Here is a 27,334-nt window from a genome sequence, read left to right on the forward strand (position 1 = left end):
AATAAACAATGTAACAACTACAGAGGAATAACAATACTGTGTACTTCGATGAAAGATTACGAAAAAATCCTAGATAATAAACTAATACCAAACGTAGAAAATATATTAAATTATGGACTAAGTGGATTCCGCAAAGGTAGAAGTACACCATATCAGTTATTTACCATTAAACAGATTATAGATAAACCTGATATATGAATATAGGTATATATATATATATATATATATATATATATATATATATATATATATATATATATATATATATCATTCTACCTTACACAATTATCTGAAAAACTAAAACATATACTATCCAAAAACATCATCAATTTATGAATTTGTCATAAATCAGAAATATATTGTCCCCATTATGTACAAATTAAAAAGCAAAATACGAAGTGAAGGTTATTTACTCTATACCATGTTTGAATTGTCCAAGAAATTATAAATGAATGACTATGCAAAATATAGAAAATAGGCTGAATTATAATGTACTATGGATGGAAGTACCGTCTTGTTGGAACCAAATTGTCATACGTTCTTGTAATGGAAGGTCGTGCAAAAAATCACTTACTTGATTTTCTAAAAATTGTAAGTATTGTGCAGCATTTAAAGAATCTCGAAAAAAAAAAGGTCCAACTAATTTATTTTTGTACACACCACACCATACGTTAGTTTTAAAAGAATATTGGTTCTGAGTTTTAAATACAAAGTTTGGATTACTGTTGGACCACCATCGACAATTTTGTGATAAGACGGTTCCGTTTGAAGAAAATGTTGCCACATCGGAAAGTATTATAGTTCTTGTAAAAAACGTGTCTTCATCCAACTTTCCTTGGATCAGAGCGCAGAATTCAAAACGAATATTGTAATCCCTTGATAGTAACTTGTCTACAAATTGCGGTTTGTATGCATGATATTTATTACCTTTCAAAATATTTGCCACTGTATCTTTACTTTTTCTTGATGGCATTTTTGGGTGTTCTACGACAAAGTTTGTGTAGAGCAATTCATGCATTTTTGGTGTATTTGTGACCATTTATTCTGTTCTCTAAGTATTGTGTAGTCTTGAATAATTTTACGACAATTCAGACATGGTATGGAATATATAATATTTGATTTCTTAGTGTCTTTAGTTTTGTTTTTTAGTGTAGTGAATAGAGGTGAAAAAATGTTGTGTGATCTATGATTCTATTTGTATAGGGGAGTGCTATATATGTATCTTTCTCTTTTATTGAATTTATTTGTGTGGTTGGATTATTATTGTTCTTCTGTGTTATTTATATGTGCGTTGTCGGATGATTCTATTAATTTGATTCTATGGATATTGATTATTCTCCAAAGTATTTTTTAGTTTTTTTATTACTTCGCGTTGATATTATGGAGAAGTTAATTTTAATGCTCTATCTGTTAATCTTATAACGACGCTGTTTTTTTTGTGATTTGGGATAGCATGAGTTATAATTAAGATATCTTCCAGACCATGTTTCTTTTGTATAATTGTGTAATATTAAGTTTTTCTTTTATTATTGATTTTAATAAGTGTCATGTCTAAGAAATTCATTTTGTTGTTTCCAATTTCTAAATTGAACTTATTAAAGTTATCAAGGAATTTATTGCATTTGTTACTAAGAATTACCGCTTAACAGTCGTCAACGTATCTTTTAAATAGCACTACATCAATATCCATATTATGCAGTATCTTCTCTTCTACATATTCAATAACAATTTGCGCTAGACTTGAGGAAATTGGAGATCCCATTGTGCATCCTGTTGGAAAAAGTTGTCCTTATATTGGAAATAATTATTAGTTTGAATAAGCATAATACCTTCTAGAAATTCGTCTTAGCTGAGTGATGTATGTTGTTTGATTGAATCTCATCTATTTTTCAATACGTGTGTTATGTGGAATATTTGTGTACATTGAGAGAATGTATTGAGATATGATTTTGTAATTGTCAAAAATATGTACTGTATCTAAAAACTGCTTGAGCATAAATGAATTTCTTACGTAAAAAAGATTTTTGGTTATTTTGATGAATTGTTGGTATTTGGATAATTTGTCGAAAGATGACTGGGTATATGACATTATTGGACGCATTGGTATATTCGGTTTATGTAATTTAAGAAGACTATATAGTTTTGGTGGTAAAGCATTATGTGTTCTGATTACAATATCTCAAAATCATATCTCTAGACGTTGTCTCAATGTACACAAATATTCCTAATGATTCCAAATATTTAGAGAATAGACCAAAAGGTCATCAATACCATAAAAAAAATAAAATTGAATTAACAAACCATAAAACATTGAAAAAACATGAATTCAATTATAAAGATCCAAAAATTCTTGGAATCCAATACACGAAGAAGAGAATTTTTAGAATTGGTTCACATTCATAAGAACGAAAAAGCTATAAATGATAAAAAAGACCTAAATAATTCAAGTGAAATTTATAGCTTTATTCTGCATTGCTGTATGGCATAAATTTAAGTGAACATCACATCCAATTCTAAGAATCTAAGAATACATAATTCGTTGGTAATATCATATTATTAAAAGTTTCTTTGATTTCAAAGAAGTCTCGGAAAATATATTGAAGCTAGTCCACTTTTGCACACAATATAGCTGGCAAAGACTTCTTTACAATTCACATACAAATATGAGATACTTCCAAACCATCTCAAGAATAAGAAAAACAATAACTAACCATTAAATATGAAACAAACATAAATTCAATTATAAAGATTCAAAAATGCTTGGAACGGAATCTAATACATGAAAAAGAGAATTTTAAGAAATGGTTCGCAAATTTCTGTTTAATTTTATTCTTATTCTAATGCTCATGATGTAGGTGATCTATTGTTTAATATAAATATTCAAATTGTCAGTGTCAGTATAATATTTTGAAATAGATGGAAGTAGGTCGAAACGAATAAGATTTTCGAATAAGTTTTTAAATTCATAGGTTGTAGAATTCAATATTCAAATTGACGTTGATAGAAATATATCTTCCACAATTTCAATACAAATAATTTTATTTAAAGAAACGGCATCCAATGTAATAAATATATATTCTTCGTCAGAGAAGTTACGTATTTTTATTTTTTTCTTCAAAATTTTCAATAACGTTACCATTTTTTCATGAAATTCTTTATGAGATATTCTTCAAATAATTAGATTAATATAGTGAGAATACTTTTCACAAAATTGGTTGAAGAAGTATGTCAAATTTATGTAGTTTTTGTATACCATAAGTGGTATATCATTATGTATTTTTTATTTGTGAAAATTCCTAATGCCATAATTTCCTCATTTTTTGCTTTATGAGTACCATTGCATGACTAACGTACCGAATAATGAAATTGATATTATGAGTTGAATGTTCAATTCTTATCATAAAAAACTCCAACTCACAATAAATATAGAATAAATTTATCAAATTTTTCTGATGTTACACTGTACGTTCCCAACAAAAATAGATTATATTATACAAAATCATCTTGATACCCAAAATATTCTAATTTCAATTAATGTCATCCTATCTCAAAAGAGGATTGGTGATTCTCAATTTAAAAGAGCTATGCAACTATCATATCCTCAAATAGGGTGCATTGCTAGATGAAGAATTGCAAAGAAAAATAATTATCCCGAAAATATCATGAATAATACTTCAAAAGAAGTGTGAGCAAATACCACAATCCATTAAGAAACCAACTTATCCAAAACACCTTTTTGCCATATGTTCAAGGACTCTCAACAACTATAGAAAGTATTTAAGATATTAGAAGTTATGAAAGACATAGAATCATCATCAAAATATTGTAGAGTTGTTACATAGGAAAGTTATTCAATATTTAGGAAATAGATTAAAAAAACATCAATAGGGTGAAAAAATAAAACTATATTAACAAACTATGAAATAGCAAAAAATATACATTTGATTTTGAAAATTCAAACATATATATATATATATATATATATATATATATATATATATAAATAAATTAAAGGTTAAAGGTTTAAACTGTACCATTCATATGTGGTTCGTTTGAGTCGTTTTTGATTTCGTTATCTTCATCCTCTACTTCGGTGGTTTCATAAGCAGGATTACATATGGCGTCTTCATAAACAACCGGAAAATTAGCTTGAATATCAGCTATTTCAGACTTTATTTTCAAACTCATGGTATCAAACTCATTTCTTGGCTTGTCTTTGAGGGTTATTTCAGTGCCTTGTGATGGATGTTTTTTCATATGGCAGTGATAAAAGCTCAAATAGATCAATCCAATAAACCCGGTAGATATAGCGAACATTTGAAAAGTGTATCGAATTCCAATCATCTTTATAAGGTAACCACCTATTAAACTGCCAATGCCTTTACCTATAATAAAACGTGGTTTTTAATTAGAAATTAATATGATGAAAAATTATACTAGATTTAAGAGCTGATTAGCAGATATAATAGTTATTCCGATGTTTTCAATTGCTTTCCAAGACATTATTATCAAATTATCAAACTTCTATAGAGAGATGGAACAAATAATATGAGTAAGAAGTATATCTATATGTGGAAGATGTGGGCCACTCGCATCGCCCGGTAAGTTTACAAGTTTCGTCGCTGTGCTAATGTATTCGATTTCCAGGACGGGAGAGAAGAAAATGTATGAGGACATCTGGACCAGAATATTCTGGAAATAAAGTAGCCTCCCGCTCGGATCTCCAGATGGAGGCTGGTCTGGAGGGTATATCAGGAAAAAAATCTTCTCTACCTCGAAAATATTTCTGCAATATACGAGGTCTTTACGCGAATATAAATGCTGCACACCAACATCTGCAATTAAAGAAACTTCATATTACGACTGAAACAGAAAGAAAGGTGGTTTCAACAACATCCAAGGTTTACCTTGTATATCCTGGATACGACTAACGCACCCGATCCAAGTATAACTTCTAACTTGCCGTCTTCATTAGGAACGACGTATAATCCCAGAAAATCTTAAGCATTCATAATTCGATACTAAGTGGCTTGAAATAACAACTCGAAGAACAACATTACTTTTCTTACTTTCTATAGACCAAGGAATGCCAGATACAAGCGCAGTTATTCCCAAACCTTGCCGATAAAATTGGTTACCTGAAATCAAACTTTCAAACGCAGATATTGTTATCGCTGGTCATTACCTCGGCTGGTTGAATTTTTCCAATAGAACTGACGATGTGGGGCAGGAAGCTGGAGATTTTGCCAACATCGCGCACTGACTCTACTTATCAATGAACCAACCTTGATCAGAATAGTAGTGACTTTGCTAGCCTCTTAGGACCTTATCTGAACAACACGACTGTATATGGACCACTTGAAACATCAGATCACAAACTAATCACAGCAATGTGTGAACTGGAAATCCAAACTCAGAATTCACCTAGACCACGTAAAGTTTTACATTACAGATCGGCCAAATGAAGAGCACCTAAAGATTTTCTTTCACGTTTCCTTGAAATAATTTTTGCTTCAATTCCAATGACTCCTCAGTGTATCCAAACAAGTAATATTGACAGGTATAGAGGTCTATATTCCTAACTACTTCAAGGGCTTTGCAAACAATAATTCATGGTTGGATAAAAACTGCACTATAGCAGACAACAAAAATGCTGCTTATCGCAAATGGTTCTCAAATCATATTTCCAAAAATCTTTAAACTGTGTTGTCTTGAGAAATACCTGCAAGCATGATATTTTCAAGGAACGATATATGAGGGAATCAAAAAGAAACTACTCAATTGCCCAAACGGATCAAGTTCTTTCTGCTCTGTGACAAAAACAGGCAGCCCAAGCTTGTGGGTCAAAAATTTCACCATTGATTGAAGATGAGTCAATCGCAGTGACCACAGAAGAAAACTACCATCGATTCTGCCTAGACCTGGTTCATCGATTCCAGAAATAAATTTTCGATACCGAGATGTGATAAAACTTCTTAAAGGCTTCGACATCAATAAAGCCACTGGTCCCGATGGAATACCAAAAATCCTATTGAAGAAATGCGCAGCTGATATAACCAGACCGCTATACATACTCTTTCCTTCTATATGAACGAGATAGGTCTCTTTCCTGTAGATTGGAAATTTCTCGGGTTCAACCCATATAAAAAAAAATGAAAAAAGACGCTTCCGGTTCCCAACAACTAACTATCCGATTAATTTAGTCCCCGTCATTGCCCAGGTAGTAGAAAAGGTCGTTAATCAGCAAATCTTGTGATATCTTGAGACTTCTAATATCATCAGCTACCATCAATCCGGCTATCGTAAAAATAGATCAACCGAACTAAGATAGTACGTTCTATCGTCCTAATTCATCGACTGGCTTTGTAGCTTTCTCAAAGACCGATCTATCCAGGTTCCTATAGATGAAAATACCTCAGAAAGGCTTGAGGCCAACGTTGGTATTTCCCAAGGATTCATCGACTCACAGACGACCCAGAGTTAACTATAAACTTGGACAACTTAGAGCATGGAAAAAAGGTCGCTGACCTGACTCTGTTTCACTACTATCATGGCAGATGCTCTTTCGAGCTATCCTATATAATCCTACCTAGAGCAATATTTGCAAGACAGACAAACGTGGCTCATAAAAACCGGGTTTACCTGCATACGCCCAGAACAACAATCTTTCGGGACTCCTTTCTTTGAAGGACCGTAAGCCTGTGGAATCAGCCACCAAGGCACGTTCCGAACACTACAACCTATAAAATTTCAAGATCAATATCGACAGGCTTCCCAACACCGCAAGCACTTTTCAAACTACTCGAGTGTAATAGGGTTTACCCTCTTTACAAAATAAGTCTTTGCCAACTAGTTTATGGGCGTTTTAGTTTTGGGATCGTGGCAAGTTAAGCATCTTCCTTATTATCAATGTTTCACCACCTACTCCAAGTGAATACCTGTATATTAACTTGGAGGGTATGGAAGTTTCTGGTTTTTCAATCAATTTGTTGGCATCAGCATACTATATTATCTATTATTTATGTTAAAATAACTTCTACTCCTCGCATTATTCAGTTTAGTAAGCGAGACTCAATTGATTAGCCTACTTCTTGCTTGATAATAATTTCCTCCATTCATATAGTTTATTGTTATTTTTGTTTGGATACACGAGTTTTGTAAGTTGGTACCCATAGATACAATATACAATAGATTGCTAGAGTAGTTTTCGAAGCAAACAAAGTGACATTTGACAAGAATTCAGAATCCTCAAAAAAATCATTCTTTTTGACACACCTGCTGAGTAGTAGAATGTAAGAAGGTAAATGAACAAATTGAGGACTATAATCATCAGTGATATCAGAGAAAAAGTGGCAGGTGTTTCAAATAATAAGACCTGTTTTGAAATTTATAAATAGATACAATAGGAACACATTAGGGTTTGGCAATAAAATGTTATGGCACGCTGTAAATGTCGGCACAAGTTTTAATTTATTCTCCCATCTGTCGAGTGAATAATTGAAAAATAAAATCTATTGATATGTAGAAGCGTTTTTTATATTTATTTTTGAAAAAAACACCCAATGGAGTGTTCAATACCCTATTCAACTAGTGTCTCATTATCAAACTTCCAGAACATTATTCTCAACTGACCACTACTTCACAAATGAAAGACAATTTGCACTTCTGTTTCAAAGTTATTATGATATTTCCAGAATTTCTTAGAAGCAATATTCTCATGTTACCTATATACCAAATGATATATAATTATGTCAAGTGATTTTGCGAAAGTCTTAATTCCAATATATCTATAGCTATTCTTGATTTTCTGCTTTGTACTCTTTGAAATAGTTAAAGTAATGTAGTTACACTCAGCGTCACGTTGACCACAGTTTGATGGAACGTTTTGAATTTCAATATTTGGTGGGACTACAGGTGTTAAAATAATTTCCTCTATAATGGTCCCAGAAAGATTATTACAGAGTAGATATGTTCTGTAGATGAATTAGAAGATCTATTAACATATTTCTAGCCGCTCAAGATAGAGGATAGGGAAATTTTTATTTGGCGGATACATTATAAACTTATTTTTACAGATTTTACTTCAAAAAACACATTTCTTAAATCTATCCCACAAACTGAAAAAGTATTCTAGCGAATCTCAACTCAATCAGAGTACATATAAATCAGTTATGAGCTAAGATTGTAATTATAAACAAAAGGATCACGTATTTAATTCGTTTTCAACTACTGCTGTGGTTTTATAAAGAATTTTGGAAATATTTTACTCTACAGAAATTATTTGAGTTTTAACAAAAGGAAAAAATCAATTAAATTATTTGACTGTAGTATACTCACCAACTCCATAATAGAGTCCGCCCAGCATTCCCTGAATGCTAGTGTCAGTGGTAACTGTAGACAACTTGGCAGCATATGTGACAGCAGCGGTGAAGCTTAAACCAAAAGTAACAGATTCCATAGCCTCGAAAATCAAACATAACCAAGGATTGTATATCAAAGAGTATCCAGTCATTCGTATAGCGTAAAAAATAAATCCAATAAAAATGACATTTGCATGTCCTATTTTCTTGATAATCGGTCCAGATAGAATGAGTAAAGGTATTCCAACTACGCCACCTACTGTTACTGTTAAACCCATTAAAGATTTAGAGCCGCCAAGATCATCCAGAAGCCAAAATAGGAAACTTTCTATAAAGCCCCAAGCACAACCTACAGAATATAAGATTTCATGTATTTTATTCTTCCGATTTATATATATATATATAATATATATATATTATATATATATATATATATAATATATATATATATATAATATATATATATATAATATATATATATATATATATATATATATATATATATATATATATATATATATATATATATATATGAATTTAACTAAAATAGTTAATGCGAAAACGGCGATAAGACATTAAGCCGATCATTTTGGTATCAACAAAAAATACAAATAAGTTTTAATTATTACGAGTGAAAACAACTACAATCATTTCTAAATTATATAATTTATAGGAAAATGGGATTTTAAAAACACGACATTATTTATCAGAACTAAATTCCTCAGTAATGGTTAGCGTTTATTTGTTGAAATAAAAACTGCAAATACGTCTAGGAAAAGAATTTACACAGTTTTATTTTAGTCTCTCCATTGATTTAGTTTGTTTACTTTGCAAGTTATTTTGATTTCACAATACAAAATGATCTATTCCATTTCAGAACAAATTGAAATAGTTAAACTTTATTTTCAAAATAATAGTTGTGCTAGACTTATCCCGATAAAAATGTGAATGATGTGTACGTTGGCAATTTAGTTGAAAAGTTTGTAGATAACGGATCTGTATGTAATGTAGAACACCAGCCGCAGAAACCGATCAGAAATGAAACTGTTGAAGTTGCTGTGTTAGGGCATGTTGAATTGGATCATACCCAAAGTATTCGTCAACTAGCTGAAGTCTCAGGTGTCTCCCGTTCGTCCATGATACGAATTTTAAAAGCGAGTAAATTTCATTCGTACAAAATCAAACAAGTACAGGAACTAAATGAGGATGATCCTGATAAAAGGCTGCAATATTATGAAACAATGAGCCAGCGTTTAATTGAAGATCCGTAATTACTATATAACATTTGTTTTTCCGACGAATGCATACTTTATTTGAATGGAGCTGTAAATAGGCGCAATTGCCGTTACTGGGATGATAGTAAGCCACATTTATTCCGCGAGGTTCATACCCAATATCCTCAAAAAGTTAACGTCTGTAGTTGCATATTAGGAAATCATATCATAGGACAACTTCTTATTCCTGGAAATTTAACTGGTGTAGTCTACCTAAATATGCTTGAAAATACAATTGATCCTTTAATAACACCGCTGATCGACTTCAATTTCAACAAGATAGAGCACTTCCGCACTATGCGGCTCCTGTAAGACAGTTCTTAGATGACCGGTTTCCTGGACGGTGGATTGGAATGAGAGTCCAATTGAATGGCCGGTCAGGTTATCGGATTTATCGCCTTTAGACTTTTTTCTTTGGGAAATCTTAAAAAATAAATGTTTTGCCACGAAGCCCGAGTCCATAGAAAATATTCGTCAACGGATTCTTATCTAATATAATGAAATCAATTAAAAGATATTACATTCCTCAGAGAAATATGGTCATAGAACGATTAAAGGTTTTATATTTAAAGTGGTATGTAAAAAAACATCTCATAAAAAATGATAAGCTTGAAGAGAGACTACAGAAAGTCAGAAATGCAGTTGCAATTATTCTGGAAGATATTCGTTATATGATACTTACCTAAAACAACACAGGATAGAAACAAAGCAATTAGTTCAATTTTCTTGAGTATTTCCACTACTTCGGCAATAACACTGGAGGCTGCTTTCTTGAATTCTAGATTAATGAAAAGCATCAAAACTCCACTAATTATCTTCAAAGCAGCATATAAAAAAAACACAGGTCTGTAATACATTTAAAAATCAATCATCAAGGTTATTGATCAATCAAGCAAAATGGGATAATATTTAAATAAAAGCTTTTGGAATACTTACAACAAAGATGCAATATTAATACGTATGAATATGGAAGTAAAAGAAATTTTATAGAAGATATACAGTATGAGAAAATCTAAACAGAAAACCGATATAACATAAAATCGTAAACATCTACAGTAATTAGCAGCCTAATATAAAGATAATGATAAATGAAATTTTACTCGAACAAGAAGAAGTATGACACAGGTCCATTACAACAAGCTCTACATCTGAAAAAGTAGAAAGATCAAATAAATACTGATATAGATTTGGAATGACTACATTGACAGAACATCGCTGAAAAATATTCACAAAGAAGTTTTGTCTATATGCAAAAAATGTAGCTGTTAGAAAGTATCTACATAGGTACTTGCTGAGAGGAGAATGATTTCATCTTTTCCTGTTAATGTACCAATTCTTTGTTAACCAAGAATTGTGACATTGCAGCTAACAGTGAATATAAACATTATAACAGTAAATAGCTGGACATAAAAATCTCACCTGAAGTCAGTATAGCCTTTGCCTTTGCTAGCATAGTCTATCATCCATCCAGATACCGGTGAACTTATCATTCCTCCGATAGTTGCATATATTCTCTGAAGACCATAATCAGCCTTGTGTTCTCGCAATAATGCTATCACCGCACCTTCAAACATGGCAAAAGATGTACCACTGATAATTCCAACAAAAACTCGAATACAAAGATAGGACCAAAATGTTACATTCATGTTTAGTTCTATAGTAGTTTTTTGGTTAGAACAGACGTTCTGTCTTCTAGATGTAGCTAAACATCTGTGTACACAGCTACCCAGATCCAGATGTCTAATAGTAGATTCATTGAAATTTATTGGAATTGTTACAGAGATATGTTTGCCTACCATTCCTGTATTTTCTAAGCAGGTAATATTTTTTTCTTTCTTGGAATTCACAGATTCAATGTTGTAAATCTGTATATTTTCCTCTATATTATTATCAGGTGAAATATATTTTATTCCTGCTTTCCAAGGATTTTTCATCCTCTCGAAATTAAATTGATCACTACTACCTAAAACACAACTAACTGTAGCTTCCTCTTCCAAATCACAGGAAAAGTTGTACATAGAAACTGCGGGAAAATAGAAAGAACTCTTAGACAACTTTCTTATGGAGGTACTATATTTGTCATTATTCAATATCTTTTTGCTTTTAGCTTCAGTTACTGGTGCAGACTCGAATCTGTACTCCTTAGTAAGTGAATATGTGTAAATCAATGTCGAATTTTTTGTAATGTCATAAATTTGTACATCGTATCTTTTTGTATTCATAATTGCTTCAGTGTAGTTATCACTTAAAACCGCTTGACAAGCAAATCCACATGATTCCACTTGCAGTTCAATATCCATCTGCTTCTCCATATCAATTGGAGTACATGGATATTCTTGATACAAGGAAACTCCCGGAGTGTAATTTGTTTCACAATATAATCCAAAAATTAGACGATCCGGGTATGTTACTGTAATTCTTCCAACAGGAACTAACAAAAGTAACAAAGCCGAAGCACCACCTATACCTGAGAATGCTGCTAGTAATATCTGAAATGAATAATGTTTTTGTCATATTTTTAATTCTCTGGCCTTTGTTTTATTGAGCAATTGTTATACATATCGAATTTCAATGCCTATAAACTATATTTTTTTCAAATTCACTTTGGTTCTTGTTATACAAAAGAAGTTGTACTATATAATTTTCAATAAGACGAGAGCTACTTTTGGCCAAAAACATATTTTTTCGAGAAAATAAATAAAATAATAGATGAAATGAACAATAAAAATGTAAAATGAAGAAAACCTCAAATTTCTTATTAATTTTGATACCTGCATAAGTTTCTTGTCTATTATTAATATTGATTCAAAAATAACTTGATATTGAATATAAATTCTGTTATCAATCAGTGGATCATTATTGTTTGTTTTCTTTTTCTAACGAAGGTATAAATTTAGTCAATGCTAAATTCAACGCTGGATTCAACAGGAACAAATCATTTTAAATACACTTATGCCAATTGAATTTGTTGTAAACTAAAACTACTTCCTAAAACTAAATTTTAGGCAATGAGACTTTAAATCTCGAAATCTAAAGAAAGTCCAATGTAAAAAATATTTGGAGTAAAAATGGAAGAAAACTGTGAAAATACGATTCACCAATCTACCGGTATCATGCTTCCTTGTATGTTCCCACAAGTCCTCCACCTTTAAACAAAAATTCAAAGAGTCTCTGAATTTCAAAGTTCCAAATTCTGTGTATATCCTGAATTTTTTGTCTTGGGATTTTTATTCACGTTCTTGTTGGAATAAATCCTACAGTCCAATACGAAATAATTAATTTTATAATAAAATATAAAACAGTCCTAATATTGAAACTTAAAACTATTGGTGGTGAAATTGTGCAATTTTCGATTTTATGTTTTTGAATCTGTAGTTCGCTTTGAACATTTTGAGATTTGTTAAATTTTATTCAATGGAATTCAATTGGATCTATTGTAAAATCTGGTGATTCGCATGAAAATGTTAAGTTTGGAAAGTTTATAAATTAACGTTCTAAAATAAATGAAGCTGGCTGATTGTGTGCTAATATTTCAGTATTATTTTCACAGGTCCTAATGCAGTTTTGAAGAAGTGTATTTTTCTGCTTGGTCACCTTGGACGGGAATACGCTCATAGAGATTGAAAACAATCAAACTTGTCATTGAATATGTTGCTGATTTTCCAATTGGCTGTTACTGAAGCGATAACATATCATTATAACAGCTAACTGGTTGCTAAAGTATCTAGTATATCATCAATTCGAGGCAGAGTATAGCTGTCTTTTTTTGTAACGTTGTTTAACTCATGAAAGTCCATGCGGTATTTTGTTGTTTCATAACAAGCACTACTGGGGACACTCATGGACTAGTAGATGGTTTTATTAGTCTCTCCTCTTCCATCTCGCGCATTATCCTTTCAGCTTCCTCTCCCTTCGCTCGGGTGAGTCTGTGAGCTGATTACTTGATTAGCTTGGCATAACCAGTATCGATTTAACGGCTGATGGTTTTCCAGTAGAACATATCTTCCTACTGACACAGAGTGGCTGTCAAATGGATGAAGAAATATCAACGATCGGGTCAAGTTTGTTCACATCTTCTTGTATGGGTTTCATATATCTGCTGCTTCATATTTAAAGGAGCAGTAAGGGCATCTACCAAAGGTTTTGTATGAGCTAAATGTTACGTTCTCCGCATGTCGTGATCGCGTAAATCCTCATTAAAACCTGGATGGCCAAACATACCATTATATTCTCTGATGCTGATGGATAAGGAAATCGGATAAGTTGCACAGTGTCTACTTTATACTCTTGAAGGGTTTCATCATGTTTCTGCCTTCGGCTCTTCAGCTAAGAGTTCTTGACCATATCGCATGCTGAACCTCTTGATTCAGGCTAAAGCGCCAATTTCTTTCGACTTGTAGTGTGTTTGAGGCAAGCAGAGTTACAAATGTTCAGTTTTCTGTTTTAATTTAAGTATCTGAAATAAAACGTTTCTGAATTAAAGCCGTCACTTACTAGTGCCACTTTGAGTCTTTATACTAATTCACTATTCTCACTAGACGTTTCCAACTCTTAGTCATTTCTGATTTATTTTACATTAATAGGTTTTGAATGGTGGCGTGAATTTATAAACACGCTGTATTTTAATTACCCAATTTATTTATAAACCAACCACCAACTTCCGGAATGTCAGATGTTTGCACCTTTATGGAAGCTCTTACGACAGCTTCGGCCTGTAACAAAGTCCTCTGTGAAAACTCGCAAACCTAACACCATAGGTATCATACCAAATGATGGATATAGATTTAAAAAATACAAATCTCGTATCGATATGGAATGAGCTTGTAAACGACATTTGGATTATTATGATATAGAAAGGGGCACTTTATAGCTTAAAATTAGCAATTCAATTGCTCTCTCTAGCATTTCTAATTACTTTTAATGATTTATCAAAATTCGAATATATACGTCGACGTCGCTCCACTCGTTTTCCTTGTAGCGACTCAGCCAGTTAGCTGAGTAATCAGCGCCGATTTGCCTGAGAGAATTAGTCTTTGCTGTTGTATGTGTTTTACGAATTTGCTCAAAATATTCGTTATAGATATTGTATTATGCCAAAATGTACAAATAATATGACAATAACTACACCAAATTAAATATTTATTAGTGTGTCACAAGAAGAGAAAATACCGAAACAGTGGTGTAATGCAATGAAGAGGGACGATAAAATAAAGTTCTTTTGAGTATATGTAATCGGTTGTGTTGTGAAGATCATTTTTATCATTATATCAGCCTCCACGTGCTAAGTTAAACGGTTTGATACTGCTGAATTCAAATGCCCTGTATTAAAAGTTAATGTGAAAGAGTGAAATGTTTTTTTCATATTATTAGAAAGCAAAACAAAGAGCAATTGAATAGGTATCCTATTTTGTGTACGAGGAAATATTAATATAAATCATAAAATCTATTATTTTCTCACTATTAGTAATATAAAATATATATTAATACTTTTTATGTAAATTTTACTATAATAAAAACACAATAACAAGATGTTCCAATTATCTCCCTTTATCCATGGCCGAAGTATCTACTAGACTATTCGCACAAACAATACTCTTAACCAGTGATCAATGTAAAGTTTTATAAGGCTTGCTTGGTACGCTTTAGAGGCAATGATACGTCCATAGAGCAGTTGGTGCCACAACCATAGTCGGCGCTGATGACGTAGGACATATTTGGAACGGATCAAGGGCGGCATACATTATATCCAGACTTCTATACTCTATAAGTTCGTTAATACTAATCCTATCCACTAAGTTTCCAAAGTTATCATAAAAGGCGTTAAAGTTGACGGATATTGCGACGGATAAATTTTGAATTTCATGGATGCCATGAATACTACATCCATACCTGAAATCAATCTCTGGATAACGATTCAACAGACTGTATGCAGAATCGATATGATAAAACGATATTAAACTTTTATTTCTATTGAGGAAAAGGAACATGCTCGTTTTCCTCGAATAGAATCTTGGGGATGTGATCCCTCTCACTGGACTGGATGCACAAAAATTACAAGGTTTTCGAGGTTCTAATCCTACTTACGCCTATCAAATTTGGAGTCTACTAAAACTACTCGGAAAAAAAATTATTCAATTTAAAACTAACATAATGAAACTTCAAATCTATATAAAACAGAATTAAAAAAATGTGAAAAGTAAAACTGTCGGATCTGTAATACACCAGACATTGAGAAAATCATAAATTTACTTATGCAGCATTCCGCCAATTAATATAGATACCACATGACCTAACGGCTTAAAATGAATAAATGATTTTTCATAATGAGGAATGATATGAAATTATGGTTTTTCGTGATGAAAATAAGTTTTTAGAAAACACTGTCAAAAATGTTTCGAAATTAATTTACACAATAGTACAACAATAGTACCATACAGAAGTATGAAAATGGAATCTCTAGAAGCGTCAATAAACAGTATATATTATAAATTAAATGCTCATTATAAATTTGATCATTTTATAAAAGTGGTGAATTTTCTAGGGCCATAACTCCTCCCTCCTTGAGACTGGAAAATACGGGAGTTATTATTTGATTTTTTATTTCTTTTTTCTAATTTTATTTCTTCCATTTGGTTTTCTTTTGTTTTTCTTGGTATCTTTCATGATCTTTGAATTAGGTAAAAAATTTCGACGAGGATGGTAACCACTGGTGCCAAAAGTTTGCCAAATATTTAATTTTTTTTGAAACTTCTAGTTCTCTATCTATTTGATTCAAATTTTAAGAGTGGTACGTCTGTATTACTTTTTTACGTTGTTGAGAATGTCTTCTCCTATTTGAGGTTCCCACTTTACCGGGATTCTAGTAATTGACGGTTGGTATGATCTGACTCACATTTTGATAATACTTTTATCGTGAGATTTGGAGTGACGAGAATTTCGTTATTAGTTATTTGTTCTGTAATAGGCTCTTGAAGATTCGCTTTAGTGGTGTAGCAGTGCTTGGGTGAATGGCCATCTAGTAAGTGCAATTATCTCTTTATTTAAATTCTTGTCGGCAGAAGTATTTTTTTTTTAGAATGGAACATTCTACTTTCATCAGCGTTACTTCTGTAACTTTTGTCAAGTCTAGTTGTACAGGAGTACAGTACAGAATTTTGGTGTTGCAGATTATCATATAGGTATATGGATACCAAAGATTATCTTAAAATTAGAGAAGGTGCTAAGATGTTTTTAAATTTTGGAATGTGTTCTTCCCTATATATTATACGAGAATACTTTATAATTTCTATTTTTTTCTAAATATTACTAAACTAAGAATACAGTTTAATTTGGAAAAAGTAATTGAGTTATCATTATCACAATCGCAATGAAGAAAGTTATGAAATTATCCCAAGTTATTATTTTTTTTTATCAATAGATGATATTTTTCTAGATTTGCTTGAGGTTTTCGTTAATTTTGCCATAACTTTATAGTGATTATTTGATTTTGTAGAAAAACCATTTCTAAACTTTTCCTATACTATTTATAAGCCTTCTCTTTTTAATATTTTGTGGCAATTATTTTTTACTTCGCAAATAGCGAACGGCAACTCTTCGTCTGGCGGCACTGGGTCGTGGTTCGATTGAAAAATTTTGATAGTTACATTTAATGTCTTGAACGTCACTGAATTTTTGATGGCGTTGAATTCAGAACCCTCTGAATTATTTGAGACATAATATTATGAAACAATAGTCAAAAATGATTACCACTTATACTTTATTGTTAAAAGTGAGCAATAATAGTGATTACGTACAATTATATACAGTGGTGATTGAGTGGTGATTTTCTGAAATTGAATCCATAATGATTAACAAAAAAATACCTATCTATCTGAGTTTCTCTCAGATAATCTGACCTCCTCGATGATCGTGAGTTTCAAAGCTAGTTATCCAAAGCTGGACAACAATGGACAGGCAGGCACTCAAAATCCAGACAGCTACTCAGATCGACCTTAAACTCTGTATCGAAACGGGAAAAGGAACTTACAATCTGTGGATCTTAACAAATATCCAGGTGAACCATAGTAACGTAGGGTGATGAATGAGCCCTAATACTGAAATAGGCCCTCCGGTATATAAAAAAACCCCTAGAAACAAAAACAGGCTGTTCAACGAGAAGCGTACTGTGACTTTTAGTAAAGGTGAAATAAACGTTGTGGTAAGGGTGAAAACAAGCCATCCGTCAAGACCCTGTGAAATAGGTAAAATGATAACCCATTGCAACACGTGTTGAGTAAAATAAAGAATATGGCATAGAAGACAAAAAAAAACATTCTAATAGGATTACTAAAAAATACCTCTTTACTCCAGTGGGTAAACAATAAGAGACGAAACCATTTATTCCCAGAAGTATTTCCTATATATGTAATACTCCTATGTGGACAGTTGGTATAGGAAAGAAATTCCCTACGTTACAATGCCGACAATATTCATTTTTTCTCTCGTTCGAGACACTTTATCTATACTGCGCATGCTTGAGAATGCGCAGAACCGAGCTGAAACCTTGGAGGATAGAGAAATCTTTGTCATTCAGTTTTCCTTAGTCGGAACACTTATAGAAACTGTCCATATAGAAGTATTACATATATGGTATTTTCTACCTTCCTCTCTGACCTGTTTCTGCCAACCAAAAATTTGTAGCAGGGGAGGAGTGACAATCTAACTATCTATCTCAATAGTCAAAAAATTTAAATAACGTTTCACTCATCAAACTAGGATAAAGTGAGACAGGTAGGCTACAACAATAAATATTGAAAGAACCCAGATTTCGCTCCAAGTAACCTGACATTGAACGAAACGAGCCTAGCTTTAGAAGCGGTGTTATATTAGCTAGGAACCGCTGATAGTGACACCAACAATTCCCCAGGTTAACCTATACTTTCGAAACTATAAAGTTGGGATTCGCGGTTTTTCAAGATACTGTCATCAAAACTTTTTCACCTGCATACTTCTAATACGCTAACAGGCTAGCGGGTATTTGATTTGGTCTGAATACATTATGTTATGGTCCAAAAGCTTCAGTATCAGTTGTATTTTACATCAATTATCGCTTTCGTTTAAACTATTATCGTTTCTAATGGTTTGTATAACTTAACTCTCCAATAACTGGGGTCTAGTATCAAAATCAATTGAATTTCCATTTTTATCTGCACTGGTTCATGTTAATTCTTACAAAATGCAATCCATGCTCCTTCCTCTTGCAAATATGTGTATAAAAGCATCTGTAATTTTAAAATTTTAAAAGTATCAAACTCATCCTGATTCCAATTATGGCTTCTACTTTCCCTTTTCATTTTTCCTGAATACATTGTAACACATGGATATTAAGTTCCTATTAAACGCTCATACTGTGTTATGAATTTATTTAGAGTATTATGGTCACTATCATATGGCTTAATATGTTTCAGTTTCAGTCCCAGTCAATTGCAATAGCTGATTTAAATCGGGTCATTCTAAAATTATCGCCAAAATCTGCATTTTTCCAACTTTTATATTTTCTGATGCGGATCCGATATGAAGTTATTGAAATATGTTGAAACATTTGCTAATTCATTGATATGTTGTATAAATGATTAGAATTAAAATTTCCATTTATTTCGATAAAGTTGAATAATATTGTTGCAAAAAAATATAAATTATGAATTTCTCAGAATTTAAAAAATGTTTTAATGTTCTCTTAACCACTATCTCTCCTATACTCTTGGAAAAAGGATAAGAAAAGACAAATAAAAATGTATTTTCAAAAATATAAAATATTGACTGAGCAATCTTTCGAAATAGAATCAAATTTCACAATAATACAAGAGTAGACAGAAATCTAAAACAGTACCTTTCGCGTCGCTAAAAATTTAATAAATATGGCTATTTATAATTTACTAAACACGGAAACTATTGTTTAGTTAAAACCAAGACAAGAACTGGGTTTCTAGAAATTGAGCATGAGAATTTGGTAGAATCTTAAAGATTTGAAAGTACCAATAATTATCAGAGACCCTCTATCACCTGACGCTGTAACGTGAACACAAGCACCATGTAACATTTGGCCTTAATAAAATATCACTGTCTGTTAATTTCTGAAGATGTGACTGTTTAGTCTAATGACATTTGTGTCTGTATTCAACAAGTATTTTCAATATAGGTAAGTATTACCAACTTATATTGAGCCAGAGTATAAGCGATTTAGAAATAATAACAATAAATTATACTTACTCTGAAATTTCCTATTTTGTCAGCTATCATTCCTGCAATTGGAGGCATAAGAATTGCAACTGCTGGGGTTACAGCAGACATTATAGCTGTTTCTTCTACATTTATACCGAGTTCTCTCATATGGATCGTCAAATAAGGATACAAAACAAGGATGGCTACAATAAAGCCCACTCGTTTTGGAATATATAACTTTTAATAGTTAATTAATTAAAAATTAATAAAAAAGTGAAATAGTACTTAGACATTTTGTACTTACTGGATGAATGCATAAAGAACAATAATTTCAATGGTAAAAGCTCTTTCTGCTTTAAATCTTTTACAACTCTGTAGAATAAGAATTTGAGGTATTTATTCATCTTGAAAGGTATTTTTCTACAAAATCTTCGTCCAAAACTGGAAAAAATCATATAGATTATTAGTGAGCCTGTTAAATATCTCACCAAAAAATCAGTCTTGAATTTAACTTATGCGATAGCTCCATGTTGGTCGCTATTAGAAAAATAAAACACAGTTCAATATGAATTGCTGTTAAAACTAGTCGCGGGTCACTGGTCATTTTAGTTGGCTCTTAATTGGCGCGGTCAGTAGTATAGTGCAAGTGAAATTTAACTTTTGACCACTAAAAAGAACCTTTGAGAAATATTCAAGTCCACCTTAAGGTGTTAAAAACAAACAAGGTGTAATTGAAAGGAGCATCTTTGCACATGACTTGCAGAGATGACTGGTTGTATAATGTCACTGAGTCAACTGTGAAAAGTGTTACTGTGGCAAACAGAGAGCCATTAACTGTAGAAGGAGTTGGATGTGTGGACATTCAAATAAATCAGAAAGATAAAATACAAGTTAAAAATGTACTGTTTGTTCCTGGTTTAGCTGCCAATCTCCTTTCAGTCAGCACAATCGTGAAGAATGGGCATAATGTTATATTTTATGACAAGGGATGTGACATTCAGAATACTAAAGGAAAGTTTATCTGTAATACAGTATTAAAAAATAACCTATACGTTATGAACATAAGTGGAGAAGAGGTTCATCTGATTTCAAGTACTGTGAATTCTAATGACACTTATCTGCAGCATCTGCGAATGGGAAACTTGAATTTTTCAGATATTAAGAAACTACCAAATTGTGTTGAAGGTGTGTCTTTGACTTCAGACAAGGGTAATGTGATCACATGTATTCATTGTTGCGAGGGAAAACATGCTCGGTTGTCATTTAAAAATGTAGGTTCAAAAGCAGTAAGACCACTTGAACTAATACATTCTGATTTATGTGGCCCTATGGAAAATATTTCATATGGAGGTAAGAAATATTTTATAACTTTCATTGATGACTACACACGAATGGTACATGTGTACTTTCTTAAAGATAAAATGAGTGTACTTGATACGTTCAAAGATTTCAAGTCAAAAGTAGAGAATGAAGCGTAAACACTCAAACAGCAGGCATATGAGCAATAATCATTAACACCGCTGTGTCTTCACAATAGCAATCGCCAATATTCAGACCTCAACCAAGCACCAAAATTTTGGAAACCTCAAGAACAACAAAACCCACTAAGACTTGTATCCAAAGGATTTTTCAAAATAGAGTATGCTAAAGAACGCCATGATTATGACATTATGACATTAACGTATATGAGGATGAAACTATGATTTCTATCTGGAAAATTAGTGCAACAACCCAACGAGGAAGACCAAAACAAATGCGATGAAGGAACAAAAAAATTTCAGGAACTATCGGAAACAACGAAGCGACGTGATATGGCAACACTTCTACCAGATTAGAAGAAAACTAATAACAATCTCAAACCCTCCTCTTAAACTGCTTATAGACACTAGCGTTACCAAATCTTTCCTTAACCCCGTTATCGCTTCTGTATATTTCCATGATATCAAACACGAGCCCTTAATTGTAACCTCCATTTTCCAAATCCATTTCCAAGATTATTTCGCTGAAATACACATATTCCCTGAATTTTTAAAGAACAGAAATTTCAAATTCTACGTTTTAAGTTCAACAAAACCTTAGATGGTATACGAGTATTAGGACTTAATAATCTCAAACTCCTTAAAGCCAAACTATCTTCCTGATTCTGACTTATCACATAAAATTTCGTCCTACCTATGTTTAATATTAAGAAGTACATAGTTTTACTCGATCATCTTAACCAAGAAGAAGAAATACGCATAAAGCAGCTATAAAACAGTTTCTCACATGTTATCCACCATCCAGAGTTACCCTTGACCATTTGGATTGCATACTTGCATACAAGTTCTCTACGTGGCTCGCTGATACAATTGTCAGTAAACGAACGAAGATTTTTGTTGGAATTTACAAAGAAAAACACATAAATTAGGAGAAAAACGGCGTAGAAATCTATTGTTCATTAAGAGTATTGAGAAAAAAATTGATTGGAGTTTTTATTAGCTTGTACAGATTTATCCTAACATGCTAGTTGCATTGAACTATAATTACGTCGTTTAAAAAATTTTTTTATGAAATTACTTAATAACACCATTCGTTTACGTAGCACTATACATGTTTTTTCATTCAATAATATTCACTATCGTGTTTTAATTAATTAATGTATCTAAAAAAATTTTTGTATGTTTATGAACTATTACTTTGTCTTGTGCATAGCCTAAATATTCATTTTTTTCTGCTTCTTCTCACTCACCTCGGGCCTTTTATGTAATGTCCTTCTGTGCCTCTCCATACTAGTTATTTTGCATTCTTCCCAGAAATATCTGAACTGAAACCTCCCAAACATTCCCTTAAACCCTTCCGCATCCTTTTTGCTTTTCATCTAGCAAGTTACTAGCATCCAGATGCCTATGTATCTTCTTGGCAACGTAGATGAGTACTTCATAGGTGCTCGGTAGACACGTAATTGGCTAATATTTTGTTGGGTTGTCCGTGACTGCTCAGTCTTTGGTAGCTGGTGAATTATTCCACTAGTCAGGTTTGGTGTTTTCTTTTGTTGTTTTGAGAAATAAGTGAAATATATAACTAATTTCTTGAGTATAAAATTTTTGAGCTTCGAGCTCTGCATTGAATTTGACCCAGGAGCTTTCCAGCTCAGTGTGTTTGATATGCCTTGACTTCTGTATGGGTTATTTCCCAGGTTTTTGTTATGACTTTTCTTCCATACTCTAGCCATCGTAAATTTCTGTGTTTTGTGGTTATCTCCAGATTCCACTCCAATAGCTCTTCACATTATCATTGGTTAGTGGATTTACATTTTTAGGTCGAGCCGTTACTGTGTTTGTGAGTGACAATAAAAAACCTCAATTCCATTGATTCCCACGCTTCTCGTGATCCATTTACACAAGGACTGTTAAGATTCAAAGAAATCTATAAAGCTATTGTTGATAGTTATAGGATTTTGGCAATAGCATGTCGATTTAATCACGAATACTATTTAAGCACCAAATCTTTCCAATGACACACAAAATGTAGTCTGTAATATTAACGAGGAAATGAAAATAAAGACTTATTTTAGAATTTTTATACAATTACACTTTTTTATTCAGTTTCTAAAATCATATAGCCATTTTATCAACTCTTAACATTCTGTATTGCAAGAACAAATTAATACAACTTTACGCTCTATAAATAATATATTTAATAGGACTTTATGACAGCTGAATTAGACAGATAAAATAGGTGAAAAAGTCTGCATTTAATTGGCCTACATATGGAAAATGGAATAAGATTTATTTTTCAACATACACAAACTTCGCGACTCCGATTGTTTCAACATGTACGCTTGAAAAAAGTTCTCTAAATCTCCTCAAAACTGATTAAAAAAACTCTACAAGCGTTAATGTCAAGACACCCCAGAATTAATATCGACAGCGAGAAGGTAATTGATTCGTTTGCTGTAAAGGAAGCTAGACTACTTAATTTAATTTTGTAATTAAAATCCAATATTCTTATTAGGGTTTTATTACAAATATAACACTTTATGAGTAACATAAATAGATTTCCTTCACTAAAACAATTTTGTTGATTCGCCCGCCCTCTTGAATTTTGTTTCTGGCTAAGAGATTGAAGATATCCAAGCATAAGCTGTTCAAATTGAATGCAAGTTTTAAATGAAATATGTAATAATAGTCAATATAGATGCACCTAGTATCACTCACAAAAGAAGACCTGATTTGCATACATGTTTAACTGTCCAAGGAAATAGGAAATTTCATTTCAATTGATGCAGCCGTTACCGGGCTTATGTTGTGCTTTGTTAGAGTATTATGTGAATATTATATATACTAATATGATATAAGATATAAGTTTCTGATGAAGTTTTATGATTCTCATTTAAATATAATCCTGAATATAAAAGCATAATTATTACTAACTAAATAATGAAAAAACTATTACAAGTACCTGAAAAAAGCCAGCGTTAAACTATTATTTTCCGTTAATAGAACTTGAAATAATTAATATATAATCAATCAATATCTTCAATTTCTCTCACCTGAATATTATAAAATCGCGTCTTTTATTGCGTATTCCTCTTGAAAGTCACTTATATTAAAGTTTACTCTAGTATTTAGCAAATTGATTTATAATATACAATTAGAAACGCAAAAAGTTTATAAGTAGGGATATGCCTCACAGGAAAAAAATGTGTACAATTGCTATCGTCAAAATAATAATTCTTGCTTCGATAATTATGTTGATATAAAATATTAATTGTATGATTGTTTGCACATACCTATGAAATTAACACGTGTTTGCTACATTTCGATGGAATTGAATCCTAGAAATTTGCGTACTTGAGTAAGTCCACTTAATTTTATGCTAAAGAGATAATTATTTTATCTGCAAATATTTTTATTTAAAAAAACCATCGTATCAAATAGGAAAAAAATAATTAAGACTTAATTTGTTGACCTTCCTCCGTTTTATAAACATTTCACTCAGTATGAGCTACATGTGTATCATGGAGGAAAGAAAATACTTTTCTTTAGTATAAAATAATTTTTCTCTTTTCTTTCTTCAGATAACGATAATTTCTAGTGTAATAAGGCATTTTTCATAAAAAAGTAAGTTATACAATAATTATTATTATTGTAAATCTCATTACAATCCTAGTTTCGCGGATTTAATACTATAAGCCCAATCTAGGAACAATATAGATGAACTGTGTGAATACATTGTTTTTTATATCAAATTTAATATGACTTATCACATATGACATATCATATTCTTTTCTAGCTTCTCCGCTAAAAACAATGACAATAATCATTATCACGATTTGTTATACTCTCGGTTTAATTTATCTAAATTCGAGTAAATTATGTATATGAAATATCGACTAAATGTTAAAATTGAATCATTTCAATCCTTGCCAAATATACACATACCCAAACTTATGTATATAGAATCTCCTTGCTTTTGCGACTAAGGTATGCTTGATGAAGATAAAGTTATGTAACATAAATAAACTGAAAACAAAAAATAATGGTATGTATTAAATTTTGGGATTAAAATTATTTATCAAAATATTGAAAAATCTTAATATTTCTCATATAGACAAAACGACAATTTTTGAAAGTCGGAAGCTGGGGTTGGTCGTGTAGTTAATTTGATATATATCACCCACCAGAAATATCATAATTCGAATAATAAATTGAAAAAAACACCTCAACGTTCATAATAATTTTTTTCTACATCCGATATAATATTCACGTTTTTTATCGTTTATTTGCATTCATAGAGAATGTAATTTCTGAATCGTTCAAAAAGCGTGAAACAAAGTAACGTACCGGTTCAGTTTTTCACGCTTTTGCGTTAAAAAAAGTGCCGTAACGTCTTATTTTTTTAAGCAATTATAAAATTGTTTTATCAAAATAGTGGACTATGAATGCTTTCTTTCCCTTGCCAATTCATTTCTCCTATAAACTGACACACTCGTATTTCTTGATATTCGTTCGAGGAAATCCGTTTTGTTTCTAATTAAAAGGAGTGTAATATTATTAGTGATGGAGTGTAATAGTGAAGAAGTTTAAACTGCACACCAGAAGATGTTGAATCGGCAACTGCAGCTACTATGAATCTTCTCCCTGAGAAATCCAGGGAACAGTATTTAAAAGAATATGATTCTATTATGGAGTGGCGTACTAAAAAAGGCATTAACAGCTTCACAAAAAGAGTATTACTAGCTTACTTTGAAACTAAATCCAACATGTGGAAGTCTTCAAAACTTTGTTCGACTTATTAAAAACTTACCCTAATAGTAAATAACGACGTAGACAACAGTAAATACTTGAAACTCATTGCATATTTGAATAATGAATCAGTTGGCTATAGACCCAAAAAATCTGAAACATTTGCCCGTAGAGAAATTAATAAGTTTCTGTTGCAAGCTTCAGACGATCATTATCTCATGCATAAGGTATGACAGCAAAAAATTGTTCGGTTCGTCGATTCACTGTTATCGGTGAAATATCTGCCAATAGATCAAACTTGGTAAACATTTATGAAAAATATAAAAGCCAACGATCCACAAATGTCAAAACAGATCATTTTTGTTCTGTATGAAACTCGTGAGTGAAGTAACTTTTTTTCACTTGTAGGTATTGCCGTCTTCCTCGTGAAAAGAGACCTTTCTATTTCATACTGAGTAGATAAGATTTATGTTCAATAAAAATTGAAATAAGTAAAATGAATATAACAGCTTAGAATAGAAGTGATTAAAGTTTTTTCTACACTCAAAAACAAATCAATTCATTTTTAAGACTCTTGGGTTATTAAGGAAAATTTATGAAATACTTATGAAAAATTAAATATTATCAACATTTGGTGGAGTGAACAGTATTAGAAAAAGGAGAGAAAAATATTTCGACAATATACGTTCCTTTGTAATATTATCTAAAGGACATTTAGAACAAAATACAAATAATTCAATTTTTAAAAGAATTTATTGATCCTGAACAATTATATCTATTATATTTTAGAGAACTCTGCCTGTGATATCGCTGGGTGGACTGAGTAGCTCAGTGGTTTCATAGCCGGTCCCAAGCCTGGGTAAAAGAGGAGGTTTCCAAGTAAGATAGCGACCTCCTTGGGTAAAAAAAAAACAAAGTGCTCAGAGATCCAACGGTTTAGCCTCGGATTAAATAATGACAACCTGGCGAGAAAAAGGATTAAGCGCAAAAGGAAAATGACTTTACTTAGAATTGGATACTGGAATTTAACATCATTTAATAATAAATACCAAGAAATTTTACTTATTTATATATATATATATATATATATATATATATATATATATATATATATATATCAATGAGAGTAGTGAAAAAATGATACAGCATACACAATGAACTAAGAATTAATAACACCTTCTACCCACATAAACCACAACATAAATATACATTCGACAATACACGAGGACATAAATTAACTATAGATTTCATAATTACAAATAAAAATATCCAT

The 27,334-nt window shown here is 31.7% G+C and overlaps 1 protein-coding gene across 5 annotated transcripts in view; it reads right to left on the reverse strand.

Annotated features, from left to right (window-relative positions):
- Positions 1 to 4,020: 4,020 nt before the first annotated feature.
- Positions 4,021 to 27,334, reverse strand: part of LOC130897599 (major facilitator superfamily domain-containing protein 6-like) — a 49,595-nt gene continuing 26,281 nt past the window's right edge. Inside the window, exons 1-7 of one of the 5 annotated variants that reach the window (XM_057806542.1) lie at positions 24,366 to 24,493; positions 20,139 to 20,275; positions 19,883 to 20,037; positions 11,054 to 12,123; positions 10,317 to 10,480; positions 8,338 to 8,709; positions 4,021 to 4,385 (exon numbers count right to left, since the gene is read on the reverse strand). In XM_057806542.1, coding sequence (XP_057662525.1) covers positions 4,024 to 4,385; positions 8,338 to 8,709; positions 10,317 to 10,480; positions 11,054 to 12,123; positions 19,883 to 20,037; positions 20,139 to 20,238 — 2,223 coding nt within the window. In that variant the 5' untranslated portion in view covers positions 20,239 to 20,275; positions 24,366 to 24,493 and the 3' untranslated portion in view covers positions 4,021 to 4,023. Of the gene's footprint in view, positions 4,386 to 8,337; positions 8,710 to 10,316; positions 10,481 to 11,053; positions 12,124 to 17,496; positions 17,534 to 19,882; positions 20,053 to 20,138; positions 20,276 to 24,274; positions 24,340 to 24,365; positions 24,494 to 27,334 lie in introns of those variants that run through there. The other 4 variants (XM_057806536.1, XM_057806557.1, XM_057806549.1 and 1 more) reach the window with 4 other exon arrangements.

This window comes from Diorhabda carinulata, chromosome 1, assembly GCF_026250575.1.
Source record: "Diorhabda carinulata isolate Delta chromosome 1, icDioCari1.1, whole genome shotgun sequence".
Taxonomy (NCBI): Eukaryota; Metazoa; Arthropoda; class Insecta; order Coleoptera; family Chrysomelidae; genus Diorhabda; species Diorhabda carinulata.